Source organism: Pteropus vampyrus, unplaced genomic scaffold (genome assembly GCF_000151845.1).
Source record: "Pteropus vampyrus isolate Shadow unplaced genomic scaffold, Pvam_2.0 Scaffold29, whole genome shotgun sequence".
Lineage (NCBI taxonomy): Eukaryota > Metazoa > Chordata > Mammalia > Chiroptera > Pteropodidae > Pteropus > Pteropus vampyrus.
The window spans coordinates 127,549-149,975 of NW_011888810.1; the positions used below are offsets into that span (position 1 = coordinate 127,549).

Below are 22,427 nucleotides of genomic sequence, written 5' to 3' on the forward strand. Positions count from 1 at the left end.
TCTGGAGGAGCCATCCCCCAAACAGGTGATTCTGCTGGCTACTCTGTGGGAGTGAGCTGGCAGGTGTTTTCTCAGCACAGAGTGCTCAGAACCACACATTCTCAGCCCTGGTGTTGATTTCATACATTTCATACATATGCAGTCAAGGCATAGTTTTTGAACACCCACATGTACCCAACGCTCTGCAAGGGTCTGGGGAAACTGCAGTGAAGGAGGCTGAAAGCTCCCTGCCCTCCTGAGGCTTCTCTTCACCAAGGACATTTATTAGCTGATACTGTGCTCTGATGTGAGGTGGTGAGTGCCTGGCGGGGGAAGGAGGGAGGTTGTCTTCCTCTCTTCTTATATGCAGTGACTAGTCACATGTCTGGCCCATGATATACCTCAGTTAATTTAAGGATAGGTAAACAGAACCGATAGGTGAGTGAAGGAGAAAACACATATATAATCTGTACATATGGTGTATGGTATAAATACCAGATGTATGGTGTGTATGTATGTATATACAAAAATATATTTGAATTATATATGATATATAACATTATATATCATATATATACACATATACAATGTATTTATTACATACTTATTATGAGTTGAATGTTTGTGACCCGCCTTATTCATATGCGGAAGCCCTAACCCCTAGTGTGGCTATATTTGGAGATGAGTCCTCTAAAGAAGTAATAATGGTTAAATGAGGTCACACGGTGGGGCCCTGTTCTGATGGGATTAGTATCTTTATAAGAAGAGACACCAGAGAGTGATTCTCTCCCTCTCCCTCTCTGTCTCTTTCTGTCTCTGTCTCTGTCTCTGTCTGTCTCTCTCTCTGTCTCTTACTCTCCCTCCTTCTAAGAAAAGGCCATGTGAGGGCACAGGGAGAAGGTGGCCATCTGCAAGCCAGGAAAAGGGCTCTCACCAGAAACTGAATTGGCCAGAACCTTGATCATGGACTTCCAGCTTCCAGAACTGTGAGAAATAAATTTACGTTGTTTAAGCCCTCCCGTCTGTGGTATTTTATTATGGCAGCCCTATCAAACTAATACAATGCTGTATAAACATTAGGTTGAATTATGAAGCTGCCATTTTACTGGTCAAAACCTGTCAAATATCAACAATTTCAAATGGCCTAATCTAATACATAAATGTATATACAATAAAAGTGACATGTCATAATTATGTGTTTTCTCCATACTGGACAGAGTTCTTTGAGGGCTGGGAGGTACGTCTTATTTATCTTTGCTTTCTCTTCTCCCTAGGCATCCACTGGCATTTGGTAAACATTGGTGACTGATGAGTAAATTACTAAAATGAGCTTTCTGAATTTCCGTTCAGAAGCCTCAATATAGTTTATATCAAGGCTAGTTCCCTTATTAAAAATAATTACCTGGTGCATATTGACAGGCACTATTGAACTGCTCACTAAGACCTTTTCAATTCATAGGAACTCAAATTAAATGTGTTGTCACAAAACACACACACACACACACACACACACATGCACACACACATAAACACACTAACACCACTCACAGCCCAGTGTCACCCAGCCTTCTCAAGTCACACCACTCATGCACACAGGCTTGCGGGGCCAATGAGTAGGAGCCATCCTCCGAGGTATTAACGACTTAAACCACGATGTCAAGGACTGGCTCCAGAGGCAGAGAGTGAGTAGTGTGCAGTTCAAATGTCTGTTCAGTGTCCAGATCCTTCTTTTCATGCACAGTGTCTGCCCCCGCCTGCCTACTGCCCATGGTGTCTGAGCCCGTGATACTGCATGCAAGGCTCCTGCTCCTGGGAGGAGCTATGCTCTGTACACAGTCACATTTCTAAGAAGCTTTGGCTACACAAGAGAAAAAATAAAGCCCTTCCCTCAGGCAGTTTCCAATTCTTTCCTCCAAATGCATGAGGCAAAATTGATACTTGAAATAAACTAAACCCTTGAATCCCTCAAAAGTGGGCAAATTAGCAGGCGGCAGGAAAAGACTGCTGTCTCCTGAAACCACATGATTTACTCCCTGGCTCTCACTGCTCCGACTGTCAAGTCAGGTTGTCAGCTGGTCCCTTAAAGAGATCTGTCATCCCCAAATCCAGTCAGTCCTTGGCCCTCATGTCTTGAACACATGCTCTTGTGAATAAGCTACTCTAATTCTTCTTCATCCTTTAAACATAATTTGTCTTTCAGAGCTTCCAATGTCAATTAATTAACATTCTTGGCTTTTAAAATCTCATACATTGGCATTTTATTTTGTAAAATTGAACATTTTCCCTTCTCAACATAGGGTAGATTGATAGGTTTGTGATAAAGCAAGTAGAATAAATGGTAGAATCTAGGTGATGGGTAAATGGGTTCTTGCTGTCAATTCTTTCAAAATTTCTGTACATTTGAAAGTTTCAAAAAGTTGAGAGAAAAAAAAAAGAATGATGAATGCGTCTTTAACTACTAAGTAGCTTCCGTTCTCACGTTCCTGTTTTTCTACTAAGGGACCAAGAACTGTTAAGATCACATGACTCTATTCATATGCGATATTCAGATAAGGCAAACCCATAGAGACAGAAGGTAGATTGGTAGATGTCTATGACAGCGGGGAGGGGGATGCAGGTGATGGTTAAGGGGATGGATTTTTTTTTTTTTCCGGGATGATGAAAACGTTCTAAAATTGAAAGTGGTGATGCTTTCACAACTTTATGAATATACTAAAAACCATTGAATTTTATATTTTAAATGGGTAGATTGTATGTCATGTGAATTATGTTTCGACCAAGCTCTTAAATATAAGAAAGATACCTTGAAGGAAGTGAGTTTGCCATGGTTTCTAAGTTATCAAACCAAAACGAAACCAAACAAGACAAAAGCCAAATTCACTTCCCAGGATGCTCTTCAGAAAATTTACTATCGATTTGCAGAAGATAGTATGACAGTGGTATTTTGATTTTCTTTTATTTTTGCCTGCTTGATATATGCTGAGCCAAAGGACTCTTTGAAGCTCATCTACCAGATCTTCATTCATAGTTGTAATGATTGCAACAGGAGAGTCCAAGGTTGATACTTGCCTGATTGATAATAAATGAATGAATGAATGAATAGCGAAAGAACGAGTAAACAAGCACCTTGCTCTCTGCTTGGCCTTTCCTATCAATACAATCTGTTATCTTTGAATGAATGCTTCACTTATTCTCATCTACAAAGGTTACTGCTTTTTATTCATGCTGTCAAGTGTCCTTATTTCCCCCAAACTCAAACAGGAGTCCTGATCTCACAAACTTGGCCTATGACATCACTTTCACTCTTGGGCCTTGGTTTCCCCATTTCTAAAACAAAGGGCATGTTAAATTATGGCCTCTAAGTTTCCTTTTAAGTCTAGGAAATTATGACTGTCTTTATCCAAGTGATTGTTATTCATGGATGAGCAAAAAGTTATAAAATTTTTCCTGATCGGTAGATTCAAACCAAAGTCCTGGTAATTTTTTTCTACATGACATGCGACATTTTACAATATAGTGTAAGCGCACGAAGTGAAAAGGCAGACATTAAAGGTGAGGAAAATAAACAGCTGGGAAAGAACGCCTGTATAAATTGCTTGCTCTGACTTCAGAGGGATAATTTTTTTAAAGTAAGATCATGAGAAGTAGATTTATGTCCCCAGATCCAATGCAAATGCAGGATTTGTACAAGAACCATTTATCAGCTCCCAAAGAGCTGATTTATGGCCCAACCGTCCTACTTTGTATTCTGACAGTTTTAGAAAGTTAACTGACAACACAGAAAGAAATATCCTCTGACTCATTGTGGATGATGGGTTATAAATGAGCACAACTGATTTTCTGTTCTGGAAAATCAGTGTTTTGAAACTCTCATTAGAAATTAGTTATTAAAGCTGTTCTCAAACTTGACTGTTTGGTCCATTGCTTTGCTCTTATTTTAGTCATTTAGTTTCCTGACAATGTTGAGCAGGGAAACTACTGCTTTTGCTTTAGCACATTCTAGGTTGACTTCTCCAGATGTAACATCAAATCGCTAGCCAGACTATGCCCAGGACACGTTACATTGCTATCCCCTGCAGAGATATTGTGCTCTGTGTGAAAAGGTGGATGCCATAAAACTAGCACCCAACATGTGAGCAAGTAGGGTGATGAGTTAGTTGGCTCAAGATCTAGTCTATGGGAGGCACTGTGCTCGCCATCACAAGGGAGCAGCTCTTAGCCCACTTTGGGGGGATTCAAGGGTTTAGTTTATTTCAAGTGTCAATTTTGCCTCTTAGAATTTCCCTGGTTGTGACATAGCTCTTGTTTGACCAGCAGCCTGTGTCCCTGGTGATCTTTCTCTATCACTAATATGGTTCATTTGGGGAGGCTGGTGCTGCTTAGGCTGGTAGGGGAGGGTAAGGAAAGGAAAGCTTTTCGGGACCCTTGCAGGAGGTGTGCTCCAACATAGGAGACTTAAATTAGGAAGGAGGCTCCTATGGCCAATTTGAGCTTGTCCAATACACCCATGCATCCACCGTGTATCCTTCCATATATTCATCCACCTATTCCTCCATCCGTCCATCCACCCATCCATCCTTTCAGTATTCATTTGATGGCTGTTATGTACCAGGTGCTTTTCTGTATACTGCATATATGACAGAGCTTATGCTCTAGAAGAGGGAGCAAGATCATAAGCAATATGTAAATAGACAATATTATAACTTCAGAGAGTGATATGTGCTCTGAAAGCCATCATTTTGGGCATTGGTACAGGAAATGACAAGTGAAAGGTGGGCAGGTTGGGGAAGACTACTTTAGTGACAAAAAGTGATCAAAGAAGGACTCTCAGAGGAGATGACAAATGAGGCCTAAAGAAAAAAGGAGACAGTCAAGTGGAGATATGGTAGGAAGAACATTCCAAGAAGAGGAAGCCATGTGAGCTGATGAGTCAGGGATAATCCTCCAGCTGGGAAGTGCCTTGGGGATAGAGGGTAGACCAGACGCCAGTCAGATGGACCTGAGTTCAAATTCTGGCTCAGCCATTTAGAATCTGAGTCATTGGGAGAGGTTCTAACCGTTCAAGCTTTTGTTTTCCTATATGTAAAGTAGAGACACTAAAACCTTACTCAGAGAGTGGCTGTGAAGATTAAATCATATATAGAGCAAGGTCTTTGGCATGGGGTAGATTCTAAAGACCAGATATCCCCAAACCCTTTTGCCAGGTGAAAGTCATCATATTTTTTGCACCAGCATCATAAGACTGGTGAAAAGATTGATCACCTCGCTTATGGTAACCAGTTTCAGACTGACACCTCTGTCTGATTTTGGTTTCATTCTATATTTTTAAAATGCTCTAGGTACTCCTTTTATTATGCATGTCACCCGACTCTAGTCACCGTGACACTAGAAGGTCACAGCTTGGCTCTGGGCTCAGAAATATGGCACCTGTCAGTCGCGTGATTTAGGAACTTGGCCTTCCTCTGTGGAGCCAAAGCATAGTAAAATCAAGACAATGATTTGATCAGTGGCTGCTGAATAAAAGCTGGGAGAAATCTTAAGCTGCTATATTAAGAATAAAATTTTTATTGGTAAATGTTTTTAGTAGGATGACATTGAACTTCCCCCTCCCGCCAATTTCCCTCCTCACTCAGTCTCCAAATGGCTCAGCATTGGAAGGAGAGACCAGGGACTCTGAGTAGGAAGCTGTGACTGCCAGACAACTCCCCCACCCCCAAACCGAGATAAAAACAAAACATCTTACAAGGGTGTAGGATGCGCAGACCCAACCTGCTCTGCCTTGCAGTTTTAGGCTCTCCTCTTTTTTGATGACTTTCACGTCTAGCTCTTATTTTCCTTTTCTATTGCCAGAGGCACACTGGGAAATGTTCAACATCTGGTTTGGGGGCGGCAAAAAAGAACCCAGATTCGTAGCATTTGCCCATTTCCATGGTGTAAATACTTTGTTGGGCAGGGAAACTGTGTCTGTACTTTACATATAGTAAAACAAAAGCCAGTTTCAAGTTAGTCATGATGTCACTGAACGCAGAGCTGGGAAGCAAGGGTAATGGTTGGCTCTTGTCAGCTGGTATAAGCCAGCTCCAGCGCATCATCACTGTAAAAATAATAATGACCGCCCTTTGTGGTTGGGCACTGTAGCCGGTACTGTATACATTTCATAACATCTTAACCATCATTGTTTGAGGCAGGGATTATTATTACCAGTTCAAAGATGAGGGAAGTGAGTTCAGAGAGATGGTGTGGCCAGCACAGGTGCACATCACTAAAAGTGGCAGACATGATCTGGGATTTGATGCCACGTGTATTTACTGTGGCACACTCCCTCTCGCCCTCATTCCAACTCCTCCTCTTTCTTCCTGGGATTAGTACCTTGCTTCCTCACAGGCTTCACGCCTGCAGCATCCCTGGGGGCTTTTCGCAATGTTCTTTCATATGTAACCATCGCCCCGGTTCAGAACTAAGTCCAGTTTACTTAGATTGGCTCCAGAGCATAGGCTGTACTTTCTCACGCAATCCCTCTATTCCAGCAAAACAGGTTTCCGCACTGTCCCCAGAGGGGCCTAAAATCACTGACTTTCCTCTGGCATTGGTTTTTCCTTATCCCACTTGTCCATAATGATCCCATGCAAATCCTAGCCCCTCCGACCAGCCCTCTTGGACCACCTTTGTCCCTGGATCTCTTCCTCCCTTGAGTGTCTACATCATTTACAACTTAGATCGCTCGCCTGACTTTCAGTGACAGTGGCTTTTATAAAAACTGTTGCTTGTTGGGTTGGATTTCTCACAGCTCCCAGGAGACCAGAAACTACTTGAGGGTAGAGACAGTGTGGTATATATAGTTGTAGCAGAGCCACAAAGAATCACTTGCTTAGACAGGTGTTCAGTGACAGTGCCCAGAGAAAAATAGACCCGATTTGCCCACTGTAGAAAAAGTGCAAGGAAGGACACCGCCACTTTGTGGTCTCAGCTCCCATAATAGCTTTATGAGAACAAACTCGATCAATTAAACAATATTTTAAAGCAGCACATCTTGTTCTCTCCTCGCTCTAAACTGTATTTAATTTCTACAAAGAGCAAGAGAAGGCAATTCCCCTGTGGCTGGGTGTGTACGAGATGAGTTCTCTGTGCTCTGGGTACAGGATACATCATAACTGGATTATCTAATCCGGGAAGTTTTGGAGGGTAGACGGGGCTGCCAACTCAAATTAACGTAGGCTGGATGAATCCTACTGTGACTTTGAGGTGACTTTGGTTGAGCCTCAAAGGAGCATAGTCACCTACTCCTCGTTGTGTTTGAGTGTGCCCAGTGTGCATCTCTGAGCCTGTATTTCTGGCTGCATTTAACGACCATTGCAGCCATACATAGAGCATGGAGTCCTGTTGCTATGAAAACACAGTGATACCAATGATACAGGCGAAACGTGAAAACTTGCAGTGTCAAGAAGACTTGTGCCTGAGTGCTGATGCCTCCCACCCCTGGAACCACTCTGATGGAGCCCAATCATCTCAGATGCAGTTATGATCCACTCCATGGAGGTGTGTCAGGAAGAAAATTATGCAAAGACCTTGCTCGATAGGAGAGGCTGTTGCAAGGTCCCGTGGGATTTTCCTTCCAGAATGGACTGGTCCTGGGTGTGGGATTGCATGGAGTTCACCTCTGGCTCATGAGCCAAATTCTCTCTTCTCTCAGGGTGTAGAAGTCAGTGAGAGCAAAGCTCAAAAAATTCAAGTATACCCATTCAGTGAAATTTCATGTGACCATTGGCCTCTATTATTTTGCCTTAAAAAGAGGCAGTGACCAGAGGAGATGAACAAGTTAGTTTTAGGAGATGCCGACAATGCCCTGGCGCCCTTACCCCTTCAGTGCATGTCAGGCTAGTTCCACCTGCTGGATGTGCCGGGTAATCAGCCCCCTTGAGAAGCAACTCTCACCAATGACTGATGGGAGTTGTGTACAAGTACCCCAGCTCCATCGCTCCCAGTGGAATAAACCTCCATGGTTCCCTGGGGTTCCCCCAATGCCGCTGGCTCCTTGGCCCACAGTAGGGGCTGGCTAGATCATGCAGAGGGTACTGGCTGCATTCTCTTCCCTGGCCCACTTCTCACTCCTCACTTCCTTGCTGGTATTTTGTGAGATAACCTCCCAAATAGACAATTTGTATCCAAAGACTTGTCTCAGTGTCTGCTTCTGGGGCAACCAAAACTAAGACACTTGTGTCAATAGAATTCCTATTAGACAGTGGTTAATTTTTTTGGAAGCCAATGCCTGGACCGGCATGAAATAACTTCATCAAATATAATGGCGAGTTAGTTCCAATGGGCTGTCTCCTGTGTGTCTCAACAATACGAGAGGAAGTAGAGTATGGCAGGAACTGAAGGGTTTCTATGAATGAAATTCAGAGAACGGTGTCAGTGGACCTGCAGGCTGAGGTTTTAAAGAGCTGCCTCAATGGGGTTACAGAGAGATGACAGGTTTTGCACGCAGGAGAGATGGTTAATTGACCTACTTTTCCCCAAACTAGTTCCCTCAACACTCACCAAAACCTTGAAGGTATGTCATTACCACTTACAGATCAGGAGACATTGAGACACCAAGAGGTTAAAGGACAACATAGTACCTCCAGGAGAATTAAATGAGAAAATAGATGCCAAGACCCAGCCCTTGCCTTACAGTGGGTGCTCACTTAGTATTACTTCCTGTTTCTTCCTGATGTGCTGGTGCCATCCTTCAGAACAGCGGGTGGGACCTTTTCTCATGTGCTTTGAGACTATTTTGTGTGACAGGAAATAAAAGACTAGGACTCTTATATCTGGTCATAATCAAGTAGGCAATTCGGACCAATTCTCCCACTAAACATGATATAAGAAGTTGGGGAAAAAATCATACATACATACATACGTACATACATACATACACACAGAGAGAGAGAGAGAGAGAGAATATGGGGAAGAAGCCAGCAAAGGTTAGAAAGTTATAGGAAAGCAATCAGTACAAGTCTTTATTTTGGGTATTGATGTCAATCTGAAAACTGAGCAATTTCCAAAGAGTTTTGATTTTGGAAAGAATGAGCAAGACTGGAAGATTTGCACCTACCCAAGTAAAGAATCATTAGAGAGACCAACAGGGGGACAAAAGTGGAGACAAGTGGTGGCCAAGGGTTGAAGGTGGGGGAGGGATGAACAGGTGGCGCACAGAGGATTTTTAGGGAGTGAAGTTAATCTGTATGATACTATAATGGTGGATATATGTCCTTATAGATTTGTCCAAACTCATAGAACAACAGCAAGAGTGAACCCTAATATAAACGACTAATTTTAGGTGATTAAAAGGTGTCAGCGTAAGTTCATCAATGATAACAAATGCACCACTTTGGTGGGGGACATTGATAACGGGGGAGGCTACACGCGTATGGGGGCAGGAGGTGTAGGGGAAATCTCTGTACCTTCCCCTCAGCGTTACTATGACTCTAAAACTGTTCTAGAAAATAAAGTCTATTAATAAAAGCAGGCAAGTCTAGGTTTTCCCAGCCTTATGGAAAACAAAATGAATTCATCAAAATGGAAGATTTAATCAAGAAGACAATATTAAAGGTAAATTGTATGTATCGGTGAAAGAGATAACAATATCTGATAGAACATTCATCAAGCACAGAAGGAAAATGGCAAACTGGGAAAGGGGATGGGAGTCGACATCTTCCCCCCACTGACCCCAGCATGACGTGTCTCCTCCCTTCATTTTGATAAAAATACTCCGATTGCTACTACTCCACCCCAATTACAGTCTGCCATCAAGTTCCCCTGGCTAAGGGGTGGGCCCTGGCCCAAACTAGACCGTCAGAATCACTTTCAAATCTGCTGGATGGACAGTTGGGGCTGAATGTGCTTGTGATACTGCTGCCTCTGGCCTCTCACCTCGCTCAGGGTCCACCTGCTGTGGTACCTATGGTCAGCTTTTCTTTTGACTCTGTGAGTTGCTGTATAGCCTTCTAACACATTTTGGTCTTTTTTTTTTTTTTGCATGTTTTCTGGAGTTAATTTCTGTTGTTCGCAACCAACTCTAACAGAAAAAAAAAAAGCCCATTTCAGAAACAGGACACTATTCAGAAATGCATTTTACTGATTCAGCTGGTGGTACCTGCCACTAAGAAGGAGGAGTGCCAGTGTCTGGGATTCCGACCCCAGGCTGGGGCTTAAAATCCACTCCCTCACCACAGCCTGCAGAAATGCTTGCAAACGTTAAACAACCGCCTGCAGGAAATCCAGGCACTGCCTGCCAGGGCAAGGTCAGCAAAGATAAAGTGGATGGGTTCTTGAAACCGAAGAACAGCTGTGAATGAAGCATTATCCAGTCCTGATCAAGGAAAGGGGAACGTTAACCTCTGATGAGAAAGGAGACTTTGTGTTAGCTATAAGTAACTCTGCGCACAGCATAGGAATGGCCCCAGTGATTATTGCACAGAATTTAATATTTATGCCAGCATGAACTCATAGCAATAAAGCTCCATTTCATACCTTTTGTGGAATGAGGTGGGGGCATTTATGAGCAAAGGCACGCACGAATGAATACAGAAATACACTAAATGATAGCAATAAAACTCTCACTCTCAGATCTAGCTGCTGCTTTATCCAGTCATAGCTGGAAAGCCCTTGCTCAGCAAGTAACAATTACCTGAGACTACAAAGGATGTACACAAACAGACGGGCATATGGAACACACTCATGCTTTTCTTTGAAAACACAAGAGAAATGGAAAAAGGTAGTTGGCAAAAAACTCTAAGAATTAAAGATAAAGATACATTCTCATTGAAGATGAAAATAGGTGCGAATCATCAGAACCCTCTCCTCATAGGAGATTAAGGAGGCACTTCCCAATTCTGTCTTCTATAATAAAGTTACCAAATATCAGAAAAAAAATTCACAGGCTCCAGGATGTCTAACACTCTGCTTGTTTAACTCATGAATATTCAACAGTTCCTGAGTCTATTCTGTGATACTAGTTTGTGTTATAGTCTCAATAAACCGGGTCTTGGAACTCTCTCTCCTACTGATAGTTGAGAATCTTTCTCAATAGGTAAAAAAACCTCAGCTTTAGTTACAGAGGTAGAAAGCATCCCATGGTTAGTTTCCAGATATTTGCGGGACACTCAGCTGTGGGGAACTGGGAATTAGCACCCTCTGGGGCAACACACAGCCACTATGAGGACACACCGAGGTTAATGGGGCAGCGTGCTCAGGTGACCGGCCCCTTTGGAAGTATGCTTCACAGTATTTTTCACTTTAATGCCAGCTACATATTACTTAAAGTGTAGATTTTACATCTGTTAAGTATTTTTGTCCATAATAAAAGCAATCTTTTAAGAACATGGATATTAATGGTGCTTGAGGCAAGTCTTTAAAGCAATGTGATCCTCTTGACATTTCCAGAAACCTTAGAAAGGACCCAAAGTGCCATCTACTATCATGTGACTTGCAGTGGACCTGGTTGTCATGGTTTCTGCAGCATCTGTTTCTCCTTCTTTTGGTCAGACCACCTGACCTTGCTTTGGGCAGCTGGTCCTTTTGCCACACTGACCCCAGGGTTTGGGTGGGGCTGATCCTGCACCAGTTCCCCTGGGTTGACTTGAGCCTGTGACCAGTAACTGGTGTACGCTGGGACCTGAGAATTCTGTTGGACCCAGGAATTCTGAAGGAACTTCTCTGGGGATGCAGAGCTGGTGATCTGTAAACCTGAAGCTATTGCTGGCTTTTTGCTACATGGGGTCAAGGTCCATTTGAGAATATAGCTGATAGCAAGATGAGTGAGTCAGGAAGGAGAGAGAAGAACCCACTCTCCCCTATGAGGCTGATGTCACTGGCAGGCATGGTTTTGATTGGCTGGTGCCCACTGTTAACAATTTCTATCTGAATATTTTCTATGAACACTCAGATCCAGCTCTGGCTAAAATCACACCTACTCCTGGATTTCCCAGTTCTGTGAGCTAATCAGTTCACTTTCCTCTCCCCACAACCAGTATGAGTTAGGTTTCATTTGTAACTAAAAGAGTCCTGATTGAAAGATGAATCTACAGTTATTATAGTTTAAGTAACAATCCTTTTTGCCTATGGATTTGAAAATTAAATTTTTTTTTTTGCGGGGGTGGTGTAGAAGAGAATTTTGAGGGATGCAAACATCCAGTTGGCTTGTGTTCCCGTTCTTTGGAATGTCCTTCCCTATCTAATTCCATATAAAAGGGTGTAGTGCTCATGAGGGACCAGCCTGGCTTCATCAAGAAGTTCAGTCAAAAGAATCTTACTTCTCATGAAAATGAGGTACTTTCTACCTGGACTCAGGTGAGGCATTTCACGCTGTCACATGGAAAAGATGGAGGATGATGGGGCGATGACCAATAATTAGGTGAGCTACACCTGATGGAGGGCCCATTTCTGGTGGGTGCTGGATTTATTACACTTCCACCTACTGATGTGCCAGTGAAGGACCTGAGCATATTGGATGGAGAGAGGATGAGATGGACCCACGAGGAAAGAAATGTAGGCACTTACTCCTAACCTGGGTTATCTGTTTGCTGTTAGGTGAGAGACACAGAGGCTAAAACACAATTTCTTTGCTACTGGCTTGAACTGTAATTAGCCCATCAGTTAAAAGCCCAGAGACCTTAAATTGTTTTGAAAGGAGGCAAATTTAGCCTGAATCATTTGAAAGCAAAAGTCTCTCCGCTTTGACATTTCTTTACTATTGGCTTAGAAATACTCTGTCATTTCGCAGTCATTTTGCAGAATGTTTTTACTATTTTAATAAAATCTAAGTGATGTACCAACAAACTTAACAGGGATGAATTTTTAGGGAAGCAGTGTTGTTTTATACACCTCCATACTTTTATTATGCATGTGTTTAATATAATACATGGCAGATATGATGTGTGGCAAACTGGACAGTCTAGCTACCCACAGCAAAACGATGTTTATAACATTAGAAATCAAGTGGCAATATAGTATTTTTTTTCACAAAAAGGGAAATGGGTAGACAAATCAAAATAATGTAGGTAAAATATAAAACATTGCCTCAACTCTGCTGCAAGGTGTCTTTGCCTTGCTGGCTTGTATAGGTGTGGCGACTAGGCTTGCCCACACCATGAAGGGTGCACCTGAAAACACAAAATTAAATGGAGAATGCGGAGCTCCCCTGATGATTCTCACACCAGGACATTTCTCTAACAGCATATGATTAATTCAAGTAAAGTACAGAGATTTTTATTTTGCCTGTATTTTTTCTTGCCTTTTTCCATTGTTATGTACTGTGCATAGAATAGATAACTGTTTCTGAATCAGAATCAGCTATCACAACTCAGGTGTGAGCGGTCCTAGAGTTTGGTTTTCATGAGGTTTCGAGAGCCACAGAATCTCTGACGGCAATTGTAATGCACGGATTCTCTCCTGTCCACGCAAGGTCTTTCAGAAGGCACTGCCCTGAATTCCAATGGTGTCTGGTATGGGCTGAATTATGTCTCTCCCAAATTCATACGTTGAAGTCCTAACCCTCAGCACCTCAGAATATGACTGTATTTGGATAGAGGGTCTTCAATGAGGTAATTAAATTAAAATGAAGTCATTAGGGTGGGTCCTGATCTAATATGATTGATGTCCTTATAAGAAGAAACTATTAGGACAGAGTTATGCACAGAAAAAAGACCATGCAAGGACACAGGGAGAAGAGGGCCATCTGCAAGCCAAGGACAGGCCTCAGAAGGAGCCAGCCTTGCCGACTCCTTGATCTCAGACTTCTAGCCTCCAGAATTGTAAGAAAATACATTTTTGTTGCTTAAGCCACTCAGTCTATGGTACTTTATGGCAGCACTAGCAAATAAATACAGTGTTTATTAAATACTGTTGAACGCATGCTAGCCAGTGTGCCTCTCCATCATTAGGAAAGTTTGCTAATTGAGCTGATTACATTAAGATAACCAGCCCCGCCACCGCCCCCCGTCCTGCCAATGAACCAATTGTGATTCTGTCATCTATTATACTTTCAGAAGTCCATCTTGTATTTATTTGTTCCCCCAGTATTGTTTGTTCGTAGAAGGCATTGCACAAAGGATTTTGTTCCCCCTTCAGCCCACTTGATTAATTACAAGACACATCACTACTGAAGAAAAAGGCAGGCAGACCATTGATTTGCCAATGGGATGTCTCAAACTCTCCCTGTGCCTGAATTCACAGAAACTTCTAAATGGAGATCCCCAGTGAAGGGCCACCTTGGCTGTTCCTTAACCAGACTACAGGCCAGTGCAATGGCCCCTGTCCCAAGCAAGGCCGGGTGTGCCACAGCCCTCCTGCTGTCTCCAGGGTCCAGGTCTCCGGGTCTGTGTTCCAGTGGTCGGGAAGGGCAGTCTTCTCCATTTTGAAACCCACGGCATCTCCTAGAATTCTGCCCTGTGCATCTTGGTTTGGCTCGCTGAAGATGACTTCCTCTCTCCCCCAGACATTGCGAGTTGGCAATTGTGTTTGCCCCTCATGCATTTCTTTTCAGTCCTAGCTCCTTCCATGTGCCTCGTGTCACTGAGTTTTGAGCCCTCTCCTGTTCTTCTTAATAACAAATGTCACAGTGCTATTTACAATTTTGAGTTGGCAGTCACCGCGCTAAGCACTTCATACTTGTTCAGCTTTAATTCATTGCGAGCTTGTTGCTAATCTCACCCAAGATGAAGGAACTCAAGACTTGGGGAGGCCAGGTCAGTTTGCCCAAGTCTCATAGCTGTTAAGTGGCCAGACAGTCTGGTTTTCTGTGATTCCGAAGTTCTTTTTTCTTTTTCCCACACTTTAAAAATTGTGTTAAAATATACACAATATAAAATGTACCTTCTCAACCATTTTTAAGTGTTAAGTTCAGTAGTATTAAGTATAGTCATAATGCTGTGCAACCACCGCCACTGTCTATATCTCTAGGACTTTTTTCTTGTACAACTGAAATGCTACCCATGAAATAATCACTCCCCATTGTCCCTCTCCCTAGTGCTGGCAGGCACCATTCCACTTTCTGTCTCTATGAATTTGGTTACTCTACATGCCTCATATAAGTGGAACCATACAGTGTTTGTATTTTTGTGACTGGTTTATTGCACTTAGCAGAACGTCTTCAAAGTTCATCCATGTTGTGGCAGATGTCATTATTTCCTTCCCTTTTAAGAATGAATAAATAGTCCGTCGTCTGTATATACCACATTTTGCTTATCCATTCACCCACTGATGAACACTTGGGTTGCTTTCATGTTTTAGCTATTGTGAATAATACTGCTATGAACATGGGTGTACAAATATCCTTTGAGACCCTGTTTTCAATTATTGTGGGTTCCCAGGTTGCCACCTTGAACACACCAGTTTAGCAGCATCCCTCTTTAAAAAAGGCATCGAGAGGAACACAGAAACCCAGCATGCGGTAAGATGGCCCTTGTTCCATGCCAGTTGTTGGGCTTCAAGATTCTCATAGCTTTTCTAATCACCATAAGATACTTTTGCCCAAGACTGAGCTGGCAGTGAAAGGCAGTGAAAGCCTCCAGGCCTTACAAACGGCCTGGAACTGGTTTTAAGCCAGCTCTCTCGTTTTGAATCAGAGGTCATTTGGCCAAATTTCAGTCTGTTTTCCTAGTACACGGTTCTTCAACCTTGGCACTACTGACATTCGAGGCTGGACAATTCTTGGTTGCGGAGCGGCTGTCCTATGCATTTTAGGAAGTTTAGCAGCAACTCTGGCTTCTGCCTGCTAAAAGCCAGTAGCACGCTTCCTCCTCCTCCCCACGATGTTCTAGACATTGCCAAATGTCGCTGCGGAGTGGGGTGGGGGGCAAAATCACCCACCAGTTAAGATCTACTGTTCTGGAATATTTCAGGCATCTAAAGATGGGCCACTTTCTTCTTAGTATTTGGGGAAATCCAAGGTTTTGGAGGAATGAATCATGCTTCTTAAAAATCTCTGTTTTTTTTTTTTTTTCTGTGAAACCAAACACCTAGAGAAAGAGGTAGATATAATGAACTGAGAAAGAGACAGGGTCAGGAACTGAGAAGTACACATCAAATAGATTTGCCATATGTCTGGCATCGACAGCAGGCACAAAATGCAGAGTGAATGCTTGGATTCTGTTACATAGGATGATAAAGTCCATGAATAAAATGTTATTTCCTTGTAGCAAAATGAAATTATTCATTTCATTCTCCTACCATCATGCGTGACTGGCTCTGGACAAATATAAATAGGTCTGGTGATGAATGTGTTTTAAGAGGCCCGCCGTGGATAGCAATGGAATGCTGGCTCTCTAAATAATTAAATAAATGTTTATTGGGTGTTTGCTATGCACGCGGCCCTTGGGGGCACCACGGGGGGCACGAGGATGATTAAGACACAATTCCTGTGCTGAGGTGTTGTTTCCCAAACGCAGCACATCCAGTGCCCTTGGAGTGGGAGATTTTAGGCGTGCATCGGTCAATGTTGAGTGAGCGCTATTGACCAAAGGGGGATTTATGGGGAATGCTCGTCAACTGGAGAGCAATTGAGGGTTAGTGTATTAGGTTTCTGTGGCGGCTGTAACAAATTACCACAAACCTAGTAACTTAACTCAGATTTATTATCTTACAGTTCCAGAGGTCGGAGTCTAAAACTAAGATGTTGGCAGGGCTGTGTTCCTTCTGGAAGCTTCGGGGAAGAATCTGTTTCCTTGTCTTTTGCGGCTTCTTGAGATTGTGGATATTCCTTGTCTCGGGTCCTCTTCCTTACATCACTCTAGCATCTTGTTTTCATGATCACATCTCCTTCTCCAACTCCGATCCTCCTGTCTCCCTCTTCTAAAGACCCTTATGATTATGTTGGGCCCATCTGGATAATCCAGGGTAATCTTTACATCTCAAGAGCCCCAACTTAGTCCTATCTGCAGAGCTTCCTTTTACCATGTACGGCCAAATGTTTACAGGTACCAGGGACTAGAACGTGGACATCTTTAGGAATGGGGGGCATTATTCAGTATAGCACAGCTAGTAGGAAGAGAAAGTTCGAAGGCTGTGAACTCAGGGACAAAGACACCCATTACAAAAAATTGGGGCAAAATGGAGAAACAGCACACTGAGGTGTGAATGAATTGAGAGCAGTGGAGAATTTAGCTAAGGAGGGTGAAGGGGCAGCTTTGACTTCACTTCCAGATGCTGGACAACCAGGCCCCTCTTCAGGCTCATGATATTATAGCAAGGTTCTGACCTGATCAGTTAAAAATGAGAGCCACTTTACAAATAAGAATACAGCATTAGAGGGTTCACTGGTTCCCCCACGCCACAGAACTACTGAGCAAGGGAGCCTGGATCTGAACTCTGGTCCATCTGACTCCCAACTCATCCTCCGTTCATGTAGACTTTGGGCTCTACGGCAAATTGTATTTTCCATAAAAAGCCACAACAATGTTTCTGATTTCACATGCTCCTCTCCACAAAAGCAGAGTCTAATTCCCTTCCCCTAGAATGTGGGTCAGGCTTTATGACTGCCTTGATGAATATAATACAGGGAAAGCAACCCTGCATGACTTCTAAGACTTGGTCATAAAAGGTAATTGACGTAGTTTCCATTGGGCACTCGCTCTTGGGATGCTTGCCCTAGGAACCTGGCCACCATACTGTGAGGAAGCCCAGGTCACATGGAGAGGCCACGTGCAGATATTCTGGCTGACAGCCAGCATCAACTGCCAGATAAACAAGCAAACAAACCTTCAGCTGATTTCAGACCCCAGCCTTTGAGGTTTCTAGCTGAGGCCTCAGATGTTGTGGTGCAGAGATAAGCTGTCTCTACTGTGCCCTGTTCATAATCCTGACTCACCAAAACCACAGGAGACAATAAATGATGTTTTAAGCCATTAAGTTTTGGGGAGATTTGCTAATATACCAATGGAAGCTGAAAGAGGCACTCAGCCCTAAGGCAATTTGTCTACTCTCTTGCCTAAACATGTCCTTGGTTTTATAAAATTTAGGTTGGGATAGGAGATTCTAACCCTGGAGATCACTTGGCTCAACCTTCCCCTCTCTCCTCCCAAGGATCATGAGTAGAATGGAAGATGCAGAACTGCCTTTTGGTGACACACTGTGCATGACTTCCCTGGCTGCCTGAAGTGTGTACACCGAGTTTAGTCTGCACTGGGGCACTGAGAGGTGGCTCCGGGAGGTGAGTGACATGATCGCACGAATGTCAGGAGCTCATTATCAGCAGGATAACAGGCATGGACTGGAGAGGTAAAAAAGATGAGTTAGGAGGTTGTTACCATAGCCTAGAAGAGGGGTGATTAGATCTTGAATCAGGAAGATGCCTTCGGACTGGGAAGGAAGGGTGGGTGGGAGTGAGAATGTCCAGGAACAGATACCCCATGGCATGGAAAGCGGGGTTATCAAAGATATAGCCAAGGTGCAAGGGGAAGAAAAAAGACAGTGAGAGTCTACCTGAGGACAGTAATTGACCAAGGGTGCGAGGACCTACGGATGTTCATTAGCAATTTGTTTAATAAAGAAATATGTATTGAGGTCTAATGTGTGGAAGGCACAGGAGATGCAATGGTTGAAAATAGAGACAATTCTTGCCTTTGCTGTGCATATAGTCCAGTGGGAAAAACAGACATAAAACAAAGATTTGCCAATGAGATTTGGTTATGAAAGGTGCGTTCATGAGGCTATGAGAATGTTGTTGGTAGGAAAGGAGAAGTTTCTTTGAGGGAGTGATGTTTGAGATAAGACCTGCAGGAAGGAGAGGAGTTAACCAAAGGCTGCTGTATTCCTCAGGTTGATGAGGCTGGAGGGTGGGACTCAGGAGGCAGCAGGGGGCTGGAGACAAACAGATGAACTCAGGAGATGCGGAGAAAATGGAGTGCCTAGGACTTGGTGATGGGGTTGTGTGGGTAACCTAGCGCAGGGGAGCACCGAGGATCAAGTCCAGGCTTCTGGATGGAACATAGGGATGATCTTGCACTTCACCAATACATGGAACACGGGGGGTGAAGGTGAATTCGGTTCTGAAGACATCACGTTTGATGGGCTTGTCGGGTTCCTAAGTGGAGCTGTCCAGCAGAAGTTCTTTATATGGAACAAGGGAGCAGGAGAGATGATTGAGCTTGAGATGTTTATGTGGGAGCCCAAAGCACATTGAATAGGAGTCTGTCTCGGTTGGAATGGTGGGGTGTGGACCTCATGATGGATGGGGAGTAGGCAGAGCTCGCTGGGGGATGAGACAGAGAAGGACAATGGTGGAAGGTCATGAGGAGGATAAGGAGCGGCCAGAAGGAATAGAAGAGCAGACTGCTAAGGAGAGATGCTGCAGAGTTTGAGATCTTGGAGCTGGTGTAAGTTTGAGTAATAGTAAGGCTTATAGCTCGACCAGCTCAACTAGTTCAGTTTCAACTCCCTTGACAGTTTTAGCTGAAAGACCATGGTGGACTTCCCAAAGAAATGCCATGCTTTCTAATCTTGCTGCACATAAATATCATTTTTCTTGCTTTGTTTGGATTCACATGGTTTCCAAGACTGTATTTTGTCCCTGTTCCAGAGCAGGTTTTAGGTTTACCAACCACAAAAGCCTGTTGGAAAATACTCTGGTCTTCCTCTGAGACAAGTTCAGTCATTCATGAATTCACACTTCGGAGTGGCCATTAAACATCTGTGTGGCTTTGAGCACAGTAAGTTACTTAAGTGACGTTAAGTCTGTGTATTTTCACCTGAGAAACAGGAATTGCAATGCTGATCGCATAGTGGTGAGTGAAGATGAAGAGAGATAAAGATGAGGAAGTACCAAGCCCTGTGCCTGGAAAATTAACAGCTGCTTAATAAATGCTTGTTAAGTGAACACATGATAAGGACCTTTCTTTAATAGGTTGTAGCACTCACACAAGTGTAAACAGCCCCATAAACATAAAAAAACACACAAAGGGATTCCCTGGTCACAGATAGAAATCTCCAGGCTTGGCATAGAGCAGGTTCTTAATAAATATTTATTGACTGATCCACTGAATGGATGCATAAATGAACGCTGTGCCCAGTTCTCCCTCTGCAAGTAGCAGGAGAGGCTCATTTAGGATACCATCCATTTCCTTTTCCTTTTGCCTCTCCCAGTAGAACTGAGATGTCACCAACTAGGAGCCAAGGATGCCCAAAAGGTGATTCAGCTGGGCCATTCCTCTGTCTGTCACTTATCCTCTTCCAGGAAGATGAATCTGGTTTCTGGTTGCTCTGGCAACAAATAGCAGGAGCTATCTGAGAGCATCTGTCAACAGGAGAGAATGCAGGGCCAGCCTTGCCCTAAGCGGGGCATAAAATATGCCTTAACCCCATCACTATGGAAAGTCAGCATTGGCCATCCTTAGTCCTCGAGGGCACAAGCCTCAAATCGGAAGAAATAGAAAATGTTTGCTGAGATCTTAGAATAGGTCCACACTCTCAGATCTCCAGCAGGAGTGTGTTGGCTTGAACTTGCTGTTTCTTAGTTATGCGATTCCAAAAAAGCGTGTTTAACCTCTCATTCTCAGCTGCATTTTCTGTGAAATGGGAATGATAAGGTTGTTGGGAAGATGAAAAGATAAAATGCACACAGAAAATGCCTGGCTCCTAGTAGTTGCTTAGTAGAGCTTAATTTCCTTTGTCTTAGGCTTTCCATCCGAAATCACGGCTTTCCTTTTTAAGTCATAAATCTTTAAAAACCTAGTTTTCTAGTTTATTTTCCAGAGTAATTCCTAGACACAGATACAGTGACCACAAAATAATATTTTGAAGGCACAAAAGAGAAAAATTCAAAACCAAGTAGCGTCGCTTCAGTTCATTTATCAACTGCTAAGAATAATTGACTAAAATAACCTTAAATTCCATTCTCATAGTCTAAGAATCAGAAAAGCATATATTTTAGAAACTTAGTCAAAACACACGATGCCGTGGTACTTGAAGGTATGAACTTCAGTTTCACTGAAAAACCATCAGATGATGCCAGAAAAATCTAGAAGTTTCCAAGTTTATGTTGGCCTCCCGGAAGATTCAAACCCGGGCATCGCTATGTGTTGGACGGCAGCTTTGATGCTGTAGAACAAGCAGTGTGATTTCACTCACATGTTGAACCTATTTTTCTAAAATTGGACGCTTGCTAAGTTAATAGAAAAAATTCCAATTGAACTTTGGAAAAATTTTTTTTCTCTTACGGTAACATTACAGAGTTCAATTTTGTGAAAAAATGAGCTCTGAAGGCTAGGAACAATTTTATAATGGAACTTAAATTCAATTCTAAGAATAGTCACTATGTAACTGGCAAGGAAGGACTACTTCATTCCTGGAAATGCACTGACGAGGAAATGCCACTTTCCCTAGCACTGAGGTCTGGGGCAGCAGGGCTGTGGTAGGCTGGGCCTCGGAATGACTTCCCTGCCCATACTGCACCAGCACACGCTCGGTGGAACCTATGCACTGGGCACACAGTGGACATTTCCCTGAACACCCTAAACTTGCCTTCCTAGCATGTGAGTTTAAGCTCATAATTGGCTTGTTCCATGGGATTCGAAGAACCATCTGAGTGTTCACAGTCTGACATCAAGGTGAAGACTTCAGGGCATTTAGTTGTACCTTTTAGGGCAATTATTGTTATTTTTGTTCATTATATCTGTTGTCTTAACAACCTAACCACAATGGATTAAAAAATCCCACCCAAGAGAAAACGTTTGAAATACATATCTATCCCTTAACTTGTCTCAAGGCAGTTTTATTTCTCTAGACCAAACTGGAAATCATAGCTGCAGGTGAAAAGGGGAAATTCTTTTAAGATCCCCTAAACGTTTTTGAACCATAACCAAGGTTAGGGATGGGTGTCAGTGAAATCTGGGTGAAGGGTCCTTGTCACTTTTTAGATGCCAAGAATGTCTTTATAGAAAAATAGGCCTTTTTTCCTGGTAAATAAAGTGCTGTCTGTAGGGTTATCTGGAAGGGGTTTTAGATGATATATTTTGTGCAGCTGGATGGATGTTGCGACAGCTGAGAGGAATGTGTCCCAGGCAGCAATTGCTAGTTTCTGCCTATTACGGACTCAGAGACCTATTAGTCTAGGTCAGTATTTGAGTTTTTTATAAGACTGTAGAAAAGGATCACAGTACCTCTGGGTGAGTCTGCAGAGGTAAAAGAGGTTTTCTTACAATTTCCTTGGTTTTGCTTTTTTTAAAAAATGTATTTTTCTGCTTATTAATATGTTTAGCATAGGAAACTTGACAATACAAAAGAGTGTGAAGAAAAAATTTAAAAAACACCCATACTTCCAGGAACCTAAGAGAATCACCCTTAACCTTGCAGGGTATTTTTGTCAAGGTTTTCCTCATGTGTGATTTATATAATTGGGGTCATACAATTTACCAACTTTAATATTCTACTTTTTCCACTTCGGATTATATCAGGAACACGTTCCCCTGGCTTAA

General features: G+C 42.9%; 1 protein-coding gene across 2 annotated transcripts in view; it reads right to left on the bottom strand.

The window, feature by feature from the left end:
* Positions 1 to 22,427, bottom strand: part of CDH13 (cadherin 13) — a 985,836-nt gene that overhangs the window by 26,108 nt on the left and 937,301 nt on the right. Inside the window, exon 12 of one of the 2 annotated variants that reach the window (XM_023528555.1) lies at positions 20,492 to 20,519. The exons of the other annotated variant lie outside the window; for it this stretch is intronic. Coding sequence (XP_023384323.1) covers positions 20,507 to 20,519 — 13 coding nt within the window. The 3' untranslated portion in view covers positions 20,492 to 20,506. Of the gene's footprint in view, positions 1 to 20,491; positions 20,520 to 22,427 lie in introns of those variants that run through there. 2 annotated transcript variants of the gene reach the window in all.